At 43.8% G+C, this 21,351-nt stretch overlaps 1 protein-coding gene across 1 annotated transcript; it reads right to left on the reverse strand.

Moving 5' to 3' along the window:
* Positions 1-720: 720 nt before the first annotated feature.
* On the reverse strand, positions 721-20,973 carry LOC119387687 (carcinine transporter-like; the record flags this gene model as incomplete). Its single annotated transcript, XM_049413606.1, is given in 9 exon segments — positions 721-902; positions 5,151-5,365; positions 9,671-9,762; positions 11,899-12,028; positions 13,375-13,543; positions 14,982-15,130; positions 15,966-16,069; positions 16,636-17,037; positions 20,793-20,973. Coding segments are annotated over 8 exon segments (1,443 nt in total), but the record flags the coding sequence as incomplete, so codon positions are not given.
* Between the last annotated feature and the right edge of the window lie 378 nt (positions 20,974-21,351).

The raw sequence follows: 21,351 nt of genomic DNA on the forward strand, positions 1-21,351 counted from the left end.
GCGAGATGCACCGGACAATTAGCCGAGCGCCGGAGATTCCTCATCGGGCACCCTTCCCACACTACGCGGTGTCTTTGTGGCTTTGTGACCCGACCGACAGCTGGCCGTCCCCTACGCCGGCGACGCTATCGAGGCAAGGAAAGACTGCACCTGAGAACGCGGCCAGTTTTCAGGAATGTGCGCCGCCGTGATCCCTTCATTGTGTGTATGGTGCCCTATTGTGTCTTCTGTTCACCTCCCGTCGTGCCAAGCGCCGCTTCTCTGTGGTGGGAGGGGGGCAGTGCTTTACTTTCCCTTTAGGGGGCAGAGATGAAGACAACTTGTTGATTGGACTATCCTGGACTCATGGTTTTCCCCAACAGGGAACCTGGGGAAGACCCAGGCTTTATAATGCAAGCGTCGAGACGCTCCAAACACGCTACCGTACACTACCACACACTACCAAATCGTCATGTAAATAAACGTTCTTGTAATCAGCTCCGGCTCCCGACCTCTACTTCTCCCTGAGGCCTGGCTGCTCCCCGGTCCTATGGGCAGACCTCCGACCACATCGACGGGCATCTAGCATTTCCACCTCCATCGAAAATACGGCCACCGCAGGAATGATGACATCCACAAAAGAGAAGAGGTTTTTTGTTTAGTGGCAAATTGTGCAATGGCTGCACAATTCGTCACGAATCCTAAAGCAGGTGAATGTATAAGGTTACGCCCGTCACTTACCAAATAGACGATCGATGGGCTAACATAGAGACTGAGAGTGCCAGCAAAGCGTAGCAATGCTAGGCCACGACCTCTGAGAACAGTTGGGTACACCTCAGCAGAGTACTGCATGATGGTGTCATACTCGGCCGTCAGGCACACCCTCATTAGAAGGCTCAGCACCAGTACAGAGATATGGGAACCTGCACAGAGGGTGAATCCACAATGCACCATCAGTGCGGCATAATGGACATAAGCACTAAAACACATATATGTATGAGCATTGGATAAAAGAAATTATAGAAACAGCCATTCGAACTGAATTTCTGCTGCAGAACCAGTGAAACAGTAAGGTTCTTAATATCCAGCAGGCAATTGCCCTTTCTGATAAAGTTAATAGGGTTATTGACATGTAAACTGGTATAATAGGTAGCTTAAGCAGCTTGGAACATGGTGCTGTTTTAGTTATGGTACCAGTTCAATGTCTAATATCATGCAGTAAAATATGAGTAAACTATGGGGTCCACAATAGCCAGAAAATTGAAAATCACTGCCCTAGCAAACTACAGTTCATGATGCAAAGTAGCAGTGCATACAAAGCTATTTGTACTGCCCCCACATCTTGCTCAAAAAACGGTCGTTCTGCAACAACCATGAGAAAACTGCTAGAGCAACAATGCTTCAAAGTTTGAAAGCACAACTGCATGAAAGCTTAATAATGTTTTAAAGCTACAAACCACAAGTGCATTGATCGCTTATACAGTAAAAGCTCGTTAATTCGGATTTCACGGGACCGGAAAAAATGTCCGAATTAACCGAATGCCGAATTAACGAATGAACAGGAAAAACAACATTAAAATCAAGTTGGAGAAGCATACCTTTATTTGCTGAAGTATTTTGTAATGGTCGTCTGCGTTTTCACGCAGATTCCGGCTTACATTTACAATTTTTCGTAACTTTTCCAAATGGCCAACAGCACGCAAACTGTCGGAAGTGCTCAGGCAAACGCCCTCTAATATCAAAAGCGCCTCCGAGACTTCCCGTGAGGTGCGATGAGGTCGCGACATCATTAATAATTTCTTGATCGGGCAGGAGACCAGTCCGTGGCTACACAATCATCAATCGCGATGTAGTCCTGAAGGGTCAATCTGTGGGAAGGACAGCATCGAAGGTCGGGCAGTCACCGTCGGTGGACTCGGCTGACACCTCGCGATGCCACCGTCGGCTACTGCCGCATGCTCGGGCCTCACATGTAAACACGGTCACAACGGGAAAAAACAAGAAATCTGCAAGAATAGAATAGAAGGCGCAGTGGAGCTGTGGAGCGAAGAAAGAAGACGCCAACGTTCGGTGACGCTGCGATCGCCCCCACTAGTTGATGACGATGGCGATGTGACTCTGTTTCGGTTTCGCCCCAGTGGTGCAGGCGCTGCTTTACCACCCCACTTTGTGTAGCGGCAGCCGTCAGCATTTGTCCGACTTAAGCGAGTGCGGAGCCCAATTCTGACGAATTAACGAAGGTTTGGTCCCATAGATTAACATGCACTTCGGCCGGGACCAATAGAGCCGTCCGAATTATCCGAATTTCCGAATTAACGGATGTCGAATTAACGAGCTTTTACTGTAATGATATCATGGACTGAATAAACACATGACACAAGATTTCTAGGCACAGCAAATGTGAGTACTTAATGGCACAATGCCGCTACACACACATGCTTGAGTATTAGTACGGAAAAAAAAAGTTCACACGTGCATCAACTGCTCGCAGATGTTGGCAGGCGGTGATCCATGCAATAAATTCATAATATGAGCAGCAAATGCATTCGTAGTCATTGAATGCTTGACAGAAAAGATTCAACGTCAGTACGGCATAAGCCAACAGTGGAATGGCACGAATCCCTCACTAGACATCAGCTGCAGCATTCACAGCATGTTCTATCTTCAGCTTGGCACTAAAAGCATTTGCAGCATTCCTTCAACATGATTGAAAAAGCCCCAAGGTGAAGCTTCACGCAAGCAAGCTGACAAAGTGACCATGCAAGAAGACCGTCGTCTTGACAATCGCAGGGTAGATAAAGCAGGTCACAACATCTTCATGCAAGGAAATTAGATAAGCAAAGCTTTGAGGTTGTTCTTGCCTGCTAACCAATCCCTGCATTGGGCTAGAACTAGGGATAGTGTTCAACACAGCTCATAAATGTCTGTGTTTTTTAGCCAGGGCTTGGCTGTTGAAAAAATCCTTGATCAACCATTTTCAATTCACAAGCGAGTGAATTTAAAGCAATGAGAACACTTTTCCACTCATCAGCGATGAAAGCATGGCCGATTATATCAACACACAAAGTGACGGAAATCGTTTGCGAGAATTAACAGGCATGCTCTTCAACTTTCAAGTTAAAGGAAGGCTCTTGCCATCATAGGTCGGCGAACTCACTCATGAGTCGACTCACTCAGACTCACTCAGACTCAAATCGAGAAGTGAGTCTGAGCCTGAGTGAGTCCGGGTGAGTAACGCTTTTGTGAGTCTGAGTCCGAGTGAGTTCGGTTGGGAAAAACTTTGGTGAGTCTGAGTCCGGGTGAGTCCGGTTGAGGAAAATTTTGGTGAGTGTGAGTCCGAGTGAGCCCTAAGGGCAAAATATATTGCATGAGTGAGTCTGAGTGAGCTCCACATTTTTTTGCCGACCTATGGTCTTATCTACTCAAGTTCAGCATCACTATCATCCTTATGTCGGCTCACGTTTATACTCACGTATACTTCCACATAATTCAACGCACTACCATTCATACGTCAGCTCAAGATTTATTGATCAGAGGCATGAGTTGAGGAGGGAGAAGGGGAGGAGGTGCCTTGACCTCCCCCCGCAAACCTTTTCACGGGAAGTTACTGATCAAAATATCACGTGCGAGTCATCTCTTTCAATAAAAAGGTCCTTATTGAACTGCAAACTCAGATAACTCGTCTTTGAAGGTACGAGATCAGAATGCGCTAAGTAGCGCACCGAGTATGCGAGATATTGGCGTTAAAGAGCATTGACATTATGGTCGAAAGAGGCTAATTATAGGCTAGCGGACTCATGAGTCGACTCACTCAGACTCACTCAGACTCAGATCGAGCCGTGAGTCTGAGTCTGAGTGAGTCTGGGTGAAATATATTTTGGTGAGTCTGAGTCCGAGTGAGTCCGGTTGAGAAAAATTATAGTGAGTCTGAGTCCGAGTGAGTCCGGATGAGGAAAAGTTTGGTGAGTTTGAGTCCGAGTGAGCCCTAAGGGTAAGATATGTTTCGTGAGTGAGTCTGAGTGAGTTCCACATTTTTTGCCGACCTATGCTTGCCATACATGAATAATGTTCAACCAGTTCACCAACTAATGCTTCCCAATTGACAGAAGGACATCCTAGCACACTAGGATGACAACCTTTTGAATTAGCTTGGTGGCTACCTTGAATCTGGTTTATAACACTTACAGCCTCCAGAAAGCCACAGGGAGTTTCCAGTGGCTAGCCATCTATCACATTTGTCAACTCTTTCCTGATTCAATGGGAGGAACCTTCTGTGGCAGGCTTTTACAACTTTAGTAGCGTTGCTGACTGTAATTGTTTAGTTTGCTTTGAATTTAGCTTCATTTTTATAAAAACCAGCCACTGAAACATCACTAAGATAAGTATGTAAACAATGTAGAGAACTGTTTCAAAATCAAATACCGTATTTACTCGCATAATTTGCGCACTTTTGTTCGCGAATTTGAAGCTCCGAAAAGGGGGTGCGCAAATTACGCGGAGAATTCGCGAGCACATCTGAAATAACGCACAATATATAGTCCTAACACGCGCGATATAATACATTAAAGAAGAAAATAAATTATAGCGCAAACGAACGGTTTTTAACAGAATTAGCACGTACTTTAACCAGCCAGATTCGGTCATGCACGGTCTAGTCAGAATCACTGGTTGAGAAGTCCGATTGAGAATCATCGCCGCGGCCGCTGTCACCGCTTTTCCAAAGGGCGCGGCCGTCCAAAGTTTCCCCGTGCGCGCGCGCCGGCGAGCTGGCTCGAGCGGGTCGGGGAGCGCAAAATATGCGAGTAAATATTTTTTTTTAGCAAAGCTGGTTAAATATTAGGGGTGCGCAAATTATGCGAGGGCGCAAATTATGCGGGTAAATACGGTATATGGACGTTCCTATACCCTTGCCACTTCCTTCTGGGTCGAGCACAGAACTTATAGAATAACCCCTATACAAATTATCAGACAATGATAAGTCACAAAATATATATCACCATAATTATTTTGTCATTTCTGTTATGCTTTTGCTGTTCAATGACCTATCCTTTCCTGGGAAATTAAGCACAATCGTGCATGAGCTTGAACTCAAACTACAAAATTTAAGCCATTGCAATGATCTCACATGTTTTCCTTTGAGAACATGCAAGCTTTGCTTTTGCAATATTCACCGTTGCGGAAGAGAATGGACAGGATGCCAACAATGCCAGCGACACCCGTCACAATAATCATCGGCCAGCGGCGACCAAGCGTGTCCAAGCCAAACAGCACAAGCAGCATTCCAGGCAGTTCCACTAGGGAGCCCAACGTGTACGAGAGGTATACATCTGTGCCGAGGAATGACGTGTTGTAGACGTTGGTGTGGTAGCAGCAGTACGTGACAAACCTGAAAATGGACAAAAGGATGTACGTTTAGCACAGCATCCCATAAACATTTAGTTATAAGTTTGGAAGCTCTAAAAGGTAAGTGAAAGGTTTTGCTCCTGCATGACGGCCTCAAAGCTCTGCTGAAAAAAGTTTATCTCGGAAAACCATCTTTAAAGGCATGGCAACAGTAAATCTGTGCTTGTTTTCTCCATCTGATGCCTCTCCCCAATGCAATCACCTAATTTAAAACCTGCAGCATTTCAGAGTACAACAATAGCTAACAAGTATTTCAATACTTCAATAGAGCTTTTACTAAGGCATTTTTTTTCTTTTGCAATAAAATTTTCATATGGTGTACCACAACCAGCATGATTATATCTTGTGGTGTGGTATGGTACATTGCAAGCACAGGCAACCTGTGGCAACCAGAGCAAAGTTAAGGCAATGGCTTCCAATCCATATAACAGGGATGTTGGTAAAATAATATACGAAAGCAAGGAGGATGGAAGAGTTCTAGATAAAGCACAGGCATATTTGCTAAGATTTGCAGGCTACCCACAAAACACTGATAGTAAATCATACTGGCTGAGATTATCAATGTTAAGTAATATGCTGTACTGCACACTTGTCTGCAAAAAATGTTCAGATACATAACTGGGTCTCACAAGTAGCAAATAGCAGTATGTCATATAGCAGTATGTCCTAACAATAAAATGTTCTTTAATTAATTAATCTACCAGAAGCAAATGAACAGTGCTCAGAAATGAGTTGCCAATTGCTAGCTTCCTGGTTAGCTCAATTGGTAGAGCGACCGCCCCGGAAAGGCGTTGGTCCCGAGTTCGATCCCCGGACCAGGACGAATTTTTTCGGCAACTAAGAGGCTTTATTTCTGAGAAATCCGTATGGATTTCCTTGTGGCTTCGTGCTACAAACGGGTGGTTGTCTATTTTCCCTTTCTTAACTCTTCTGCCACCTTGTGGGATTCCGTAGAACTGATTTGCAAGTACAAGTGTGGTGTATGTGTGTGGTTGCACTCCTATACCATGAATCTGTACCAAACAGCCCACTTATTCACACTCGATATCTCAATGCCATAGGCTCAGCTAAATTTGCACATCATTCTGTCAAAGCAAAAGTGAACACACGCACAAAGTAAGAAGAGTTTTTTAGTCCACTAGTGCTAGGGCTTCAATTCTGGCGAAAAGTTATTGCGCATCTGTGCATACAGTGAGCAAGCATGAAGAGCCGATAGTAGTACACGTGGTGGAGTGGAAGCAAGAATCTACTGTATAGAGCAAACACCGTCTTCACATTGATGCCAAGACCACAACAAATGTGTGGGCTAACAAAACTGCCAAACAATGACAACGCTGCATAGACGCTGACGTTAAAGCTCCATAGACGCATGCCCCATGAAATAATGGTGCTAGCGTACAACAGTTTGTACTTAGCCAGAGCTAAACCATCGGTAAATTTCTTTTGCTGCGTCTTTTGAATTATTGTTAAATGAAGGTTTTCTTTTTCTGCTATGAGTAGCAGGGTGCATAATCCTTACAACGAAGTGTCTTGTACAGCGATGGAATCAAGAGGCCCCAAGAAGCACGTTCTTGCAATGAAATTTTACATATACAGTAAAAGCTCGTTAACCCTTTGAGGGTCGAATATTTTCGCGAAATCCAGTCCAAAAATGTGTAATTTTTTTATTGCTGAAATAAATTCTTCAGACAATTCTAGTTAAGAAAAAAATTATCAAAAATTTTTTTTCGTGACCGTAAAGTGACAAAAAAATCACTTTTGTTGTTACATACACATGGTTTATTCGTAGTCCGCATCGTCTCGCCGCGCACGCTTTTCAGATGTCCCTCCTTGATCGTCATCAGAGTCTGAACTTGTCAGAAAATCCTCGTCTGACAAACTGAAATCCAATGAATCAGATTGTGATTCGGCACTTGGGGAATAGTCCGCATCGGTAGAATCGCTGCTCGACTCACCGGCAGCAGAGCAACCGGCGCGTGCTTACATACCGTAAGCGAACTGCGTCAGTGAGCGCACGGAAGAAAACTATATGGTTGTGCATCCGTCCGGAAAGCAAAATGGGTGAAAAAGCTACAGTAATCCTTCGTCTTATCGCCAACAAGACGTAGCTAGGTTTTCCGAGACCCCAAAACAGGAAACGCAATCACAGCGGTACTGTTTGTGTAATTTAGCGTCGCACGGAAACAGATGTAATTGCGCCCCTGGGAGCAATGAACGAGAGAGTAACAATCAGTCACCCTTTGAGAGATTAGAAACAACGCAGCCATCAGCTTTGCAGGCGCAAGAAGTGCAAACCACCTGAAGGGCGAAACCAAAACCAGCCGGACCGCGTGCGCACGTTCTGGTGCTCAACTGAAAGCCGCCGCGCCGCTTTGGAAAGCAGAAAAAAAAAGGCGGAGAGACATCGGCGCATTAAAAAAATTCCACGTATTCCTGAAGCGCGGCAGCACATTCCAAGCAAGAGAAATGATCGAAGAAGGCGCGCGTTTGAAACCAACCAACCGCTCCGCAGGTGCAGTAGGTTGCGCAATCGATAGCCGGCACGCCATTTTTCGAAGCATAAAAAAAGCAACAACGGAGATACATCGGCGCATGAAAAAAATTCCACATAATCCCGAAGCGTGGCAGCACATGCAAAACAAGAGAAATGATCGAAAAAGGCACGCGTTTGAAACCAACCAACCGCTCCGCAGGCGCGCTCAGTTGCGCAATCGGTAGCCGGCGCACTGTTTTGCGAAGCATAAAAAAAGCAACAACGGAGATACATTGGGGCATGAAAAAAATTCCACGTATTCCCGAAGCGTGGCAGCACATGCAAAGAAAGAGAAATGATCGAAAAAGGCGCGCACTTTGAACCAGCTGCACCGCGAACGCGCTCGGATGGGCAAGCGATAGCCGGCGCGCCGTTTTGGGAAGCAAAATAAAAATACAACGCAGAGACATTGGCGCATGAAAAAAATTCCACGTATTCCCGAAGTGTGGAAGCACAGGTCAAGCAAGAGAAACGATCGAAAAAGGCGCGCGTTTTAAAAATAAACGCTATGCCGTACATGTACGACGAAAACCCTTTGGTACCAGGAAGCTTCTGCCGTACATGTACGGCGAAAACCCTCCAAGGGGTTAATTCGACTCTCGTTAATTCGGAAAATCGGTTAATTCGGACACGTCATCCGGTCCCTGTAAATAAATGCATCACTCTATGAGACTGGGCACTCGTTATTTCGGACAGATTTGACCGCAAATCGGATAATTCGGCGACTTTCGGGCCGCTGGCGAGGCTCGAAAACGAAAAAAGAAAATTCGGAACAAAAGTGAAGCTCAAACGCATCATTGCCATGGACATCAATTATCGACCTGGCTTGGATTGAGACTGGTTGAACGTCTTTTTTTCGCGTGTGGGTTTTGTTGCTTTGTTCCCGTTGGTGTGCTGCATCGTTGATCGCCAATTTATCGAGGAACGTTTCAGTACGGCTCCTTTAGCTTGATCGTTGCTGGTGCTTTTGCGCTGACTTCTCGTGTGACCGCACTCTCCTCCGATGGCAACGCCGGCAAAGCGGCCCAAGTACGAGGCCAAGGACTTCACCACCAAAGTAGAAATTTTGCGTGCTCTGAATAATGGGCTCTCCCGACAAGAAGTGATGAAGAGTGATGAAAGGGGATGCTTCTATCAGCGGCAAAAGAAGCAAGGAATGAGTAACCGTACTTTTAGCTGCCAACGTGACGGGAACAGAGCGCTTGCCGCTTCTCGTTAACGGAAAGATTAAAAAACCACGCTGCTTTAAGAACATCAACAATGTTCCCGTGGATTACCGTGCCAACCGAAAAGCGTGGATGACGGGTGAAACTTTTGCGGACACTGCAGACATCATGCGAGCTGCTGAGCACCTTGAAGGGCTCAGAAAAACTGTGTCCGCGTGAATATCTGCTCAAAAACAGACAAGCATCCGCGATTACTTTGTTAAGTAAAGGTATGTTGAAAAAACTCGTGCATTTATTGTGTTTATTTCGAATATTCGATAATTCGGACATTCGGTTAATTCGGACATTTTTTCCGGTCCCTAGAAATCCGAATTAACGAGCTTTTACTGTATTTGTAATACACACGTATCGCTTATATTATTCACACAAGCTCTTACAACCAAGCTTTATCTGAACATTAAAAGTAATAAGCTAAATAAATAACACGGTCCACAGAACATGACGCAGGCAAGCAAGAAAAAAGATCTATCCATCCTTACAGACATTTTGAACGCCACAGCACAATACAAGATCAACTCGGCAAAATTACCATGCACACAGCATCAGCAGGGAATGCTTGCGAATCCTTGGTGTGCGGAACAAGTCCAGAAATGTCACCCTCTTGGCGTCTTCTTTGGCCCCCTGAAATTTATAATGGAAACAGTATGAAAATGAAGCACTAATGTGCGTATTGGCTGCAACCACAGCACTCCATCTGTCTGCAATGATTATTTGTTATTCTTGTTAAGACCACAAGAAAAATCTGGCTGTAACCATATACTCCTACAAATTGCACACTATAGATAGGAATGACTAAAAACTGATTTTACACTGCTGAGGATGTTCATTTCTCGCAAAAGCAAGGCCTAAATATACATTTTCATCCCAACAGACATTTGTTGCACATATAATAAAATTATGGATCTGCTCTAAGAGAAAAAAAATTACACCATCTCCCGCTTAAAGGGGACCATGAGGCGAGGCGAAGCCGGAGCACATGCACAATCGCGTTCCATTGGCGTTCGTTGGGCATGCTACTGACCTCTGGCATGCTACCGACCTCGCGTCGTGGAACACGAAGAGGAACGCTACGTGCGTCGTGTCTTCCCTTTAGCCTGGCCGTTAATTCTCACAGGGCGAGCGGGGAACGCGGTCGACAGGCGCGCGAGAGGGGGGCAGCGTAGGAGGAGAGAGAGAGGGGGAGGGGGGAGGTTAATTCTCACAGGGTGAGCGGGCAACGCGGTCGACAGGCGCGCGAGAGGGGGGCAGCGTAGGAGAAGAGAGGGAGGGGGGAGGGGACGCGCATGCGCTGGTGCTCATCGCGGCGTTGCGCAGGAGAGAATTTCGGCATGTCGAGCCTGCATTTCAGAGGAGGAGTGGAGAGGGGGAGTGGACAGGGCTTGTGCATGCGCAGTAAGGGTGGTCGTACTGCACACCACCACCACCACCACCACTGGTATGAACTCTGCCATAAGATGCTTCGCATCTAAACCGCACCTTCCCGAAGGGAACCCTGAGGTGATGCGAAGCATCGGGGGGGGGGGGGGGGGGGGGGGTTCGTTCTTTTAATTGCATAGACGAAGGTGAAACAGTTAGCGAAGGTCTACCCACTAAGTGACGGGACTGTTGTTTCCATCACATTTCATCGGAAGCATCAACGAAGTCAAGCGGAGTCAACCGAAGGAAGCGCTGCACTGAACGCGCGCAGCACTCTACCCGCTTTATATTGACACTTGAAGGAGAGGAGACTAGAGGAGGAGAGTAGCGCATGCGCCGCGAGAGCAGAAGCGAGAACACAGGAGAAGCGCAAGCAGGTGGTAGGAGAGAAGTGGAGAGAGTAACGTGCAGCTGCTGGAGAGAGGGAAGGAGAAGAGTTGCGCATGCGTAGTGTGAGCATGGACGCAGACGCCGACGCCGTGGGACATAGACACGAGCAAGAGATGCTTCGTATCTAAAAAAATGATTGAATCTTGAAAAAGACCACCATCATCATTATATGAATGTCTACAACATGACAAAGGCCACTCTGAGCGATCTCCAATTACCCTTGTTTTGTGTCCGCTGAGATTTTACACTTGTAATTTTCCTATATTCGTGACATCACATAGTAGTGACCCTTGACTATACAGTTCTTTACTGTGGCACCCCGAAAACCATATGAAGACTTAATGTTACCAACCTCACATTTTCATATGGTACTACAATGCAATCTGAAATCCATTGCACTAATACAACTGCAATCTCTTTGAAAAATTTGTGCACACACCTTGGAGAAAACCCACAAAATGTGCCAAATATAGCAATTCACAGCTAGCAAAAAAAAAAAGATTACCATAGGAAAGTCAAGTTGCAAACACAGATATATATAGTCATATAGGGTTCTCCATCAGGGGGGAGGGGGGGGGGGGGCAAATTTCCCCGCAGCACCTCCCCCCCATCCACTGGTTGAGTACTAAACAAAAAAAGAAGCTTCGCAATGAAATAAAAAATTTAAATGAAGTGGTGAAATGCTTCTCACAACAGCCTGGCTTTGGTCTCTAGCTTTCCACGGAGAAATATGGGAAGCAAACAGTTTTTGGACTGCATATTCAAGTGTCCTAGGCCGCCATCATCGCCAAAAACATGCGCAGCCATAACCCAGGACATTAAACAATAACCGGACAGGCCCCATAAATGGACAGGCAGACTTGGCGCCTCCCCCTTGTATAATCAGGGGGTGCAGCCGCCTACCACAGCCTCCCCTGTGTGCATGCCTATGTAGTGAACTAAGAAACGCACTCGATCTGCCTTCAGTTCCAGGTTGTCAGGGATGTCCCTCTTGTTGAAGAAGGCCACCCTACGCAGGTATTTCACCGCATCCTCGTTGCGGCCTCGTGTCAGCAGCCAGCTGGCTGATTCCGGCACGAACCTGCAGAGGCAAAGGACCTTTCAGTGAAATGTCGCAAGATGTAAACACGTCAAAAAAGAGGAGAAATGTCAAATTAAACGTGAAACCGTGACACAAAGTCATGACTTGCAGATGACCAATGATGTTCAAGTCATGACAGTTTCATAAGTCTATCAAGAAAGCTGAATCAAGAATACACAATGAAGCAACTGTGAACAAACCATATTGAAAATAGTAGACTCTCGTTAAACGGAACCTGAAGGGACCAGGAAAATGTGTTACATTTAACAGGAGCTCCATTTATTGAGAAGTGAACAAGGGTGCAGAATTCAAGTACAAAACCAATCATATTAGAGTCAGTTGCTCAATTTAAGCAGTAGTTCCATTTAAGAGATTTCCGTTTACCGAGAGTCCACAGTATTGGAATGTCTTTCTCGGTGAAGTATCGACATGTTTATAGCTACGTGTGGCCTTAAGAGAAAATGCAAACAGGGACCGTGGCAAATTATGAATTCTTAAGGAAGTGCGTTAAATGTCTTCAGATGGGCTTCAGAGAAGAAGGGGGCACAGGGGGAGGGATTTGAGTTTTCCCAGCTCTCCAGAAACGGTGGCCTCAGCCCCTCCTTTTTCCAACCTTTAGCTGCCATTCTACCTAAGTACGCAGCACTGACCAAATACGTGCAGTTACAACCCCGTGCATCGCCTCCTTATCCAAGTGTCTGCTGTGTATCAGATGTGAACAAGTATCTGTTTCATGTAGTAGTCAATGACACTATAACCCTGAAAATCATACTTTCCTAAATAGCTCCAAAGTCATTGAAATGGCAACCATTACTTGTTTCTGCATAATGAAGCTAGGCTGCACTGATTTAGGTGGCGCTTTTTTTATTACGCTTTCTGGCAGCCCTCTCTGGAAAAAGATGAAAAGAACTGAAAGACATAAAGTGTTAAAAGAAATAAAAGAAAAGCAAGAATCCAAGATATAAGCAAAAGTGCATGTTTTTTTATGTCTTCATAAAGTTGAGTGTTTCGGAGAAATTATGTCTACCTGTTTTTAAGCTAAAGAAAACACTCCCCTTCAAATTTCCTTAGGCATTATAATAACATGTCAAGCAAACATGCTCGACATGTAAATGGAGTGTACATTAGCATCACATAGCTGAGATCACGATTCTATCAAAATTTACTGTACAATGAACAGATTAAAACATGATGTTTAATTTCACTATGCACGAGTAAATAAGCCAGCTTTGACTTACAAAATGGTTTACAGCTTGCTCTGTTTTGAAATAGATTTTAGAAATTTTATGAAACTTCATAATCTTATCAGGCAGCACAGCACAATGAAATGAAAAGGTTGTATGTACCTCATGAAGACGACAATCAGCAGCAATGGCATGCTTGTACAGACAGACAAGTAGGTCCAGTTTTGAATGCCATAAGCCAGCCATGGACACAGCATAGAGAAGACAATGTATGACAGTGCCCACAGTACTATGGGCAGTGTTCTCCAGCGGGGTCCTATGTATTCAAGACCTGCACGACAACCCGACATACAAATGGGTAAGAACACGTGTTATCTATAACTACCTACTCTCGCTTCCTAATATGTTATTTGCATTTACGTATATAGCAGGCCTGCTGATTCTCTTTGGAAGCCCACTTATACTACACGATTGAAACAAAGCGCTTAGTATTTTTGTATCAGCTTAAATAATGCTAACTACCCTCCTTCTGATCATGCCTTTGTGTAAAGAATTGGTGCATACATGAACAGAGGTAATGAATTTATTTCTGCAAAAGCAGCAATTGTGGTTACAGAAAGTTTACCAGTGGCATCTCTCTTACTATGATGAGGTCAAACTTCCAGTTAGACACACTTCAAGTATGTTAACCGACGGAGTTTACAGCATCCCAAAACAATATTGAGGCTATATGAGGGACTATAGTGGAGGGCTCTGTATTAACATTGATTGCGTAGGGTTATTTAGTGAACCAATAAACTCTAGCATACTTGAACACTTATGCATCCTTCTCAAGTCGTATGCAGCCATCATTAGCAGGAATTAAACTCACAATCTTACACTCAAAACCATAATGCCATTGTCAGTGATCGTGGCAAGTGTCAATTATTGCTCATAAAAATGATACCGCCACACAACTACCATAAAGCGCGTAAACTAATGCAACTAAATAAATTAGCACGAAGATTAGTGTGCAAACTGATGGCCCCAACTTTCTTCTGCATAGTTAAAGGATTTTCAATGAAATCTCTTAATTCAACTTAAAAATAATTCCAGCTAGTTATGTTCATCCGAACAAGATAATATGAATTCACACTACACACCTCCTTCCTGTATCTAGGAACATTAAGACTTTCCTGCCTCCACCATTTTAAGTGCACCAGCCTTTTTCGAAATTAAAAAGCACAGTTAAGGCAGGAACACCTAATTTCTATGATTACATGCAACCAGTTAAAATTTCTATATGCAAAAGTGCACGCCTCTGAAAGTGGCTGGAGAGAGACCGAGTAATGTGGGCAAAATGTTTAACAAAGTGTCTGGTGTAACAGCACTAACCAATAAATTTTTGCACGTCCTTAGCTGAGCATGGTACCAGTATATGTAAATTTTATCTGGGTCATGTTGAATCATGTGAATGTTGATGATGTATCCAAGAACCCTATTTGGACCAGCTGACTGTGACACATTTCACCAGAACGTGCAAAAACAACCAGCCGTTTGTACCTTTAGTATTGCAAACCCAAAGGAAAAATTGATAGGAATTCACTGCAGATGAAAATTGAGCTAGTGATTGAATGAGTTGCTGAGGCTAATGAGGTCCATGCCTCAAATTCATTTTTTTGAAAGAAAAAGAAAGATGCTATTCACAGTGAGTGCCACAAGAGAAAAAAAGAACAACCAAGGAAGAACAAATCACGGGAAAATGTTAGAATCGCGTACTCACTGAGCACAGTAAGGATCTTCAGAAAGTGGAATGATGCACATTCCCACAAGAAAGCGCAGAATGGAGAAGCCGGCCAGGCTCTTCACAAAAGATGACACCAAACCGGCCAGCCATGCCAAGGCATAGCTTAGGATTATTGATGGCTTTCGGCCGTACCTACAAAGGCAGTACGTCAGATTAGAAAATAGCATGGGGCACCACAGACACGCGCTTTATGACAGTAAACACAGGAGCACATGGTTCTCAGTACATGCAGAGCACTCTAGCGGGTGGCTAGTTCGCTCTCATGGTTTGTATGTTTAGCAGATGCACTCCATAAGAGCGCTGGAGCAACTGTGAAGGATGATGCCATTCATGTTGAGAAAATAAAAAAGCATTATTGAAAGGCAATGTGAAGCACTCTTTGTGGCTCTCTTCGTGACTGGACAATGAAAAACAATGCACATGTGGTTATTGACACAGCAGCTGCTGCTGATGATGCGCGATCGAATGCTATTGGGCAGCACATCTACTGAATGTAAAGACAATGGTATTTCACCAATAACTCGCTAGAGTGCTCTGCGTGTACGAGTGGTATGCACTCTCTTGTTAACTATCATAAAGCTTGTAAATGCACACAATCCTGTTATAAAGCCACATCATGAATACCACGACTGCTGTTATTAAGTCAACCATAAATATCACAAATTTGTTTCCCTAACTTTTTCGTCTATAAAATGTTGCATGCAAGCACACAATAGTATCAATACTGCACGGTCTTTTAATGCTTTCACAACTATTCCAAGATATTTGTTAAGATTTCAAATGCAATCATAATGCGTTCAACAAGGCATAATGTGTTATTTCACTCAGCTGACACAAGTGCAAGAAAGATGTGTGCACATTAGCACGAAGTATCATAGATGAATGACAAATGCACCAGCAAAGTGTCACCATGTAAAAAAGTGAACCACGGAAGGGACAGCAGAGCGTAAATGTAAGTGTGACTTACCTGTCAGCGATGAAGCCGAAAAATACTGAGCCTATGCTGGTTCCAGCGTAGAAAAATGTTTGTATATAATAAGAAAGATGACTTTGGTCACACACCATATTCAGCTGGGAAAGGAAAAAGAAAGATCTACTAAGTTGTTTTCATAGGTCACATGGTATGGTTGGCAAGTCTACGTGACATAATCAGCATGTTTGATTTAGCAACGCAAGCAGGTGAGGTAACTGCTATTGACAAAGGGAAATTATTCAACATTAATTCATCATTAATACAGAAGGAGGTCCCAGAATTACAAAACTGTGAGAGGGACCACCTACTGGTAACTTAATAATATAGTAATTAATAAATTGTGGCAACATAGCAATGACAGACGTAAGAACACACTCTGTTAATGAAGCAAGTAATCAAATACAAGGAAATAAATGATGCTACATACGAGTAAATAAAAATGTACTAACTGGCACATTATGGAAACATAGGAATGACATATATCAAAGAACACATTTAACAAGTAGCACCAGGATATAAAGACAATAAAAATTATTACGCAGCAGCGAACAGAATCAATATCTGCCCACCTCAAAAACCACGAAATAGATCCAATGGCTTTCGCTTTCGAATTAAAAAAGAAAACATATGGATGAGTTTTGTGTTTTGCGGCCTGAACTCTTACCTCTGTTGCAATCGTTGGATAGAGGTTGCCAAAATTGTAGTCCCAGCCATTACGGCAGCCCACTGTGTCCCATGAAGCATTTGCCACCACGGTGCCAGCCTCAATGAGAGATGTTAGGTTGACATCATACATGCGACACTGGCTGAGTGTTCCTTTGCCTTCCTCGTCAGGAGGCAAGGCCAGAGCCTTGAGAAGATCGGATGTGAGGTTGGTCGCGTTCAGCAGAGCTTGAGGAACTTCGGCAAGGTGGCACGAATAATCATCGGGAATGAGGATGATGAAGTACTGGGTAAAGTAAACGAGCGCGCACAGAGCGCCAGAGGGAACCACGAGCAACAGCACCAGCAGCTTCTGATAAGTGCCGAAGTCGCCTGCCCCGGACAGTGCAGAGTTAAAATCCATCTGCAAGAGAAGCATCATGAAGAAAAATAGCATTACAGGTGTACCACAGTTAATTATTTAAACAAAATACCCCAAAAGGCCCTCAGTGAGACTGAGGGAGGGGTGTAGTACAAGATGATGGGAAAAGAAGTAGTGTTGCTAAAATTATCTGCGCTAAGTGATGTTACAAGAAGGAAAGGAGGTTTAAAATACATTTACGGAGAATATTTGCATATAAAGGGCAGAGTAGCGGCACTCAGGATAGTGAATCGACCACTCAATTCAGCGAGTACTATTTCGTCAAGTATACTACCCACATATCTTCCTTGTCACTGCCAGATTGACATCCTTGTCGCACACACGAAATACAACGAGGTCAACCGTATATAAGAGTGAGTTGTGTACATCGCGGCTACTGTTAGTTAGCACTTCCCCGTAAGAATTATGTGTTACAGGTATTCCGTTTAGGCCATGTTTAATTTTAATTTCAAAGCGTCAACATTATAACAATCATCTTTTTTTTTTTTACCACTGCTCTTTACTGTCTTCCTCAGTCATTCATTTTATTTGATCGTACAATAGCCGGCACTCTTCTTCTGCAGCCCAAATGTAGCACTTAGTTGTTTGAATCGCAAATTACTTCCAACACCTCCCAATCATAGCTTTCTAACATACACCATCTAATACTTTGAACACCACATAATCATTATTAGAATGTAATGATTCACAGCTAGACATTAAATCATCGCAATCAGAGGCAGCCTATTTTATATCCACTGCAGGATGAAGGCTTCTCCAAACAATGTACAATTTATTACCCTGTGTTGTGCAAGTTGATTCCATTTTATTCCTGCAAACATTTTGATGTCATCACCCTGCCCAATTCACTGCCACACTCAGCTCGGTATCCCATCCCTTGGTATCACTTTCGTTACTCTAACCAACCACCAGTTGTCTTTCCTACACATTGCATGGCCTGCACAAGTCAATTTTTGTCGCTTAATCTCGACTAGCCTATCCTCTATCCCTGTTTCTTCTCTGATTCATTCTGCTGTCTTCTTATCTCTTAATTTTGCACATATCATTTTCTGTCCTACTGCTTGCTACATGGTCCTTAAGTTGTAGTTTTTTTTTTTTTTCATTGTTATCCTCCAAGTTTTAGTTCCATATGTTAGAACTGGCAATATGCAACGATTATACCATTTTTGCTTTATATAATAGGCATAATCCATCACTGTAGAATAACAGAATGAACCGATAATATATATATACAGAATTGATGTTGCTCTATTGAGTGAAAATGATCATTATAATTTCTCCGAAATAAAAGTTTTTGAACGGCGTACCACTTATTTTTTCATGTGACAGTCATAGTCATGACTTATTTCTGCAGCCAGATTTAGTACCCATGCTGGCCTGCACAAGATACACTAAATAAGGTATTCAAGAAAAAAAGAGTTTTAATGGAAACTGCATATTCACAAGCAGGCTAGCTTCACATCACAAAGACTGTGGCTGCTACTAGCACAGATTATTATAAATTACAAGCTCTAACATCTTCCACAAACAAATGTAACAGACGTAGGATAGGCATATTATGTCCTGAGGGCTGCTACCTCCTTATTGACTTTTTATGTACACAATTGTCATTGAGTGTGATCCAAGTCTCACTGTTGCTGTTATATTTTACTGTTGCATCTATTTCTGAGACCTTATCTCTACATGCTTATGTTTTTATACATGTGAGTCTGTGCTTTTATCTTTGTATCTTTGCCATAAAGCTGCTCTTGATAGATAACTTTGTAATGAGTGTTTGACAGCTGTGGACATTCGTCAAGACCCTTCTAAATGGAGTGCTTACTCACAGCAACGTACCTGCATTTTTTTCTGGTGGGAATTAAATGCTGTTCTATCATATGGTATTCTACATGATGCGAAGCATAAAGTGTACGCTTATGCAAGCAGCGTGAATTTCTAACGGCTACACCTCTGAAACGAATCATCCCCTTTAGTTCAGTGCAACTGATAGTCAGATAATGCCAAGTGTAGAGTATCTACACACTTGAGGCTTGAAGACATGTAGAACATATCTACACACTTGAGACTTGAAGCACCAAACGAGAAGGCTAAGCCATTGCCAAGTGTATTTGTAGCAAGACGAGCAGGTAACCATCGAAGGTTTATCTTGGCTGGTGAACCTCTGTAGGTGTAAAGAGTACACACTTATGCGCAATGGACAGCGGGTGCTATCACTAGCAGCTACAGTTACAATCAGACGTGAATTAACGTCAGCGTTGCTCTTTTGGACACGTAACTACCGTCCCATTGACAATGAGGGAAATTTATCTTAACAAACAAGCTGCAAATAATACAATGATAACTCCAATGACAAAGAACAGCAACCTTCTTGTGACCAACCTGATGTATACCTATGTAATCAATAGGCAAACAATGTATACCAGGTCTCTATACCTCTGCTATTTGGGAAAAGTATGCTGCACATTATGACCGTGTAGGTGTATGCAGTCACACGTCAGTTACGCACATGGTAGCAATATCAGCAATATCTTGCTAATCTCTGGCAGGACTTTGTACGTGCCATTTATATATGAGTCATATACTGTCAAGCATAACAGCAAGATAAGTAACTGCCTGCCACATTCACTGTCCATAATCATGCATGTACATTAGGACAGCAAGTTCAATTACATGTTGGCTGTTTTTGAAATGTTGTTGGTGAAACATTTTAATGAATAGAAAGCGAGTAAGCAAACAAAACCGTAATCAGGGTCTCGTAACCTTATAACGTACACGCCGCTATTACTCTGTACGGTTTAAATTAAAGCGCATTTCCTCGCCCTCCCCCCCCCCAAAAAAATAAACACAAAGGAAATAAACTTAACTACCACAAAGGCTGCAGAACAACTACAGCACCTTCAACTGCATGGAACTTTGCTCTAATCGCGATAGCACCAGTAAACTAGTGGGCATCCTTCCGAGTTTACAGTAACAAGACAGTACTTAACTCTTCGAAAATTAGAAGAAAACTTAATTAAACGTGACTGTGGAGAACTTGCACGTTGGTAACTACATAAACACATGCGCAGCGCTTCCTCTATGCGTCACCCGTATGAGCTATCGTGCGTGGGCGCCCGGCGAGAAAAAACATTCGACAAGCCATAGAAAAACCACCCAAGAAACCAGAACCGCGCGTTTCTCAACACGTCCCGAATGAGTTTTCGATACATGAGTCACATCAGCGGAACGTGAATATTTCATTCAAAGTTTCACAAGAGTTATGTACAGGCTGTTTCACACTTAAGGGAAAACTCGGAGCACGTTGCAAAGCGCTCCGAGTTTTCCTAGAAGTGTGAGAAGCCTGTACGTGTATTTAAGAGCAGCGGATGCCCAGCCCGAGTTTGATTTACAAGCGATTTTTTACGTAACAGGCGCTATCTGAAATTGCAGACCGCTCGGAATTCCTCCACACGCGCGTAACGACCGGCATTATAAAGGCTCCAATGTTTTGAAACACGCGCACTAATGGAGAAAGCCAATCGACCATCATAAAAGGGCACAGGCTTCGGTGTTGCAGTCGGACGGCCAAACGCCAAGATACTCGGCATTTATTAGCACTGGCGCTTTCGCGAGTTCAAAGTTCAAGGGTACGCTAGACGCTTCTCGGTCGGGCCTCGACGAAAGTTAATCGACTGAATGAGCGATGAAGTACGCACGAGCGCGATTGCGACGGAAAAAGTAAGAAAGCAGGCACTCACCTCTGTATTTTAGGCCCCACCACTTGGAGCCGTTTTCTGGAAAAGGTCCCAAAGAGAGAAGTGACAGCTCAATGTGTCCGAGTGGTTTCAGAACGCGGTTTGAAGGCTATTTTAGATGTTTATGCAGACGACGGAACGATATCACATGGCTCTTGTCGCGACCGACGCCATTTTCAACGAGTTTCCGCTGCCGGCCACTTTCAGCATGCGCGTCTCTTTTAGCAAAACCATTCGTCAAAAGCGCGTTAGAGAAGCGCTATCTAAATCGGGCTGGAAGTGTGAAATGTGCGCAAGTTATCTAAAACAGCTTGTGGCACTTGCAGTTCAATCTACAAGCAGCCTCTCCGATTTCGGTTTCGGTTTCTAAAATGGCGTTTGTGCGTTTCTTTGCGCGCCAAGTTTGGTCGTGGAATGAAAAAGTCACAGTTTCGCCGCAAGGGCAAAGCAATGAATTCGATAGCAAGAAATTGGAATGTTACACGAAGAACGACACGCAGCTCGATACTTGCAGCGCGCCGCTGAAGCACAAACAAGGACGCCCGAAATGAACGCACAGGTA

Source organism: Rhipicephalus sanguineus, chromosome 3, assembly GCF_013339695.2.
Source record: "Rhipicephalus sanguineus isolate Rsan-2018 chromosome 3, BIME_Rsan_1.4, whole genome shotgun sequence".
Lineage (NCBI taxonomy): Eukaryota > Metazoa > Arthropoda > Arachnida > Ixodida > Ixodidae > Rhipicephalus > Rhipicephalus sanguineus.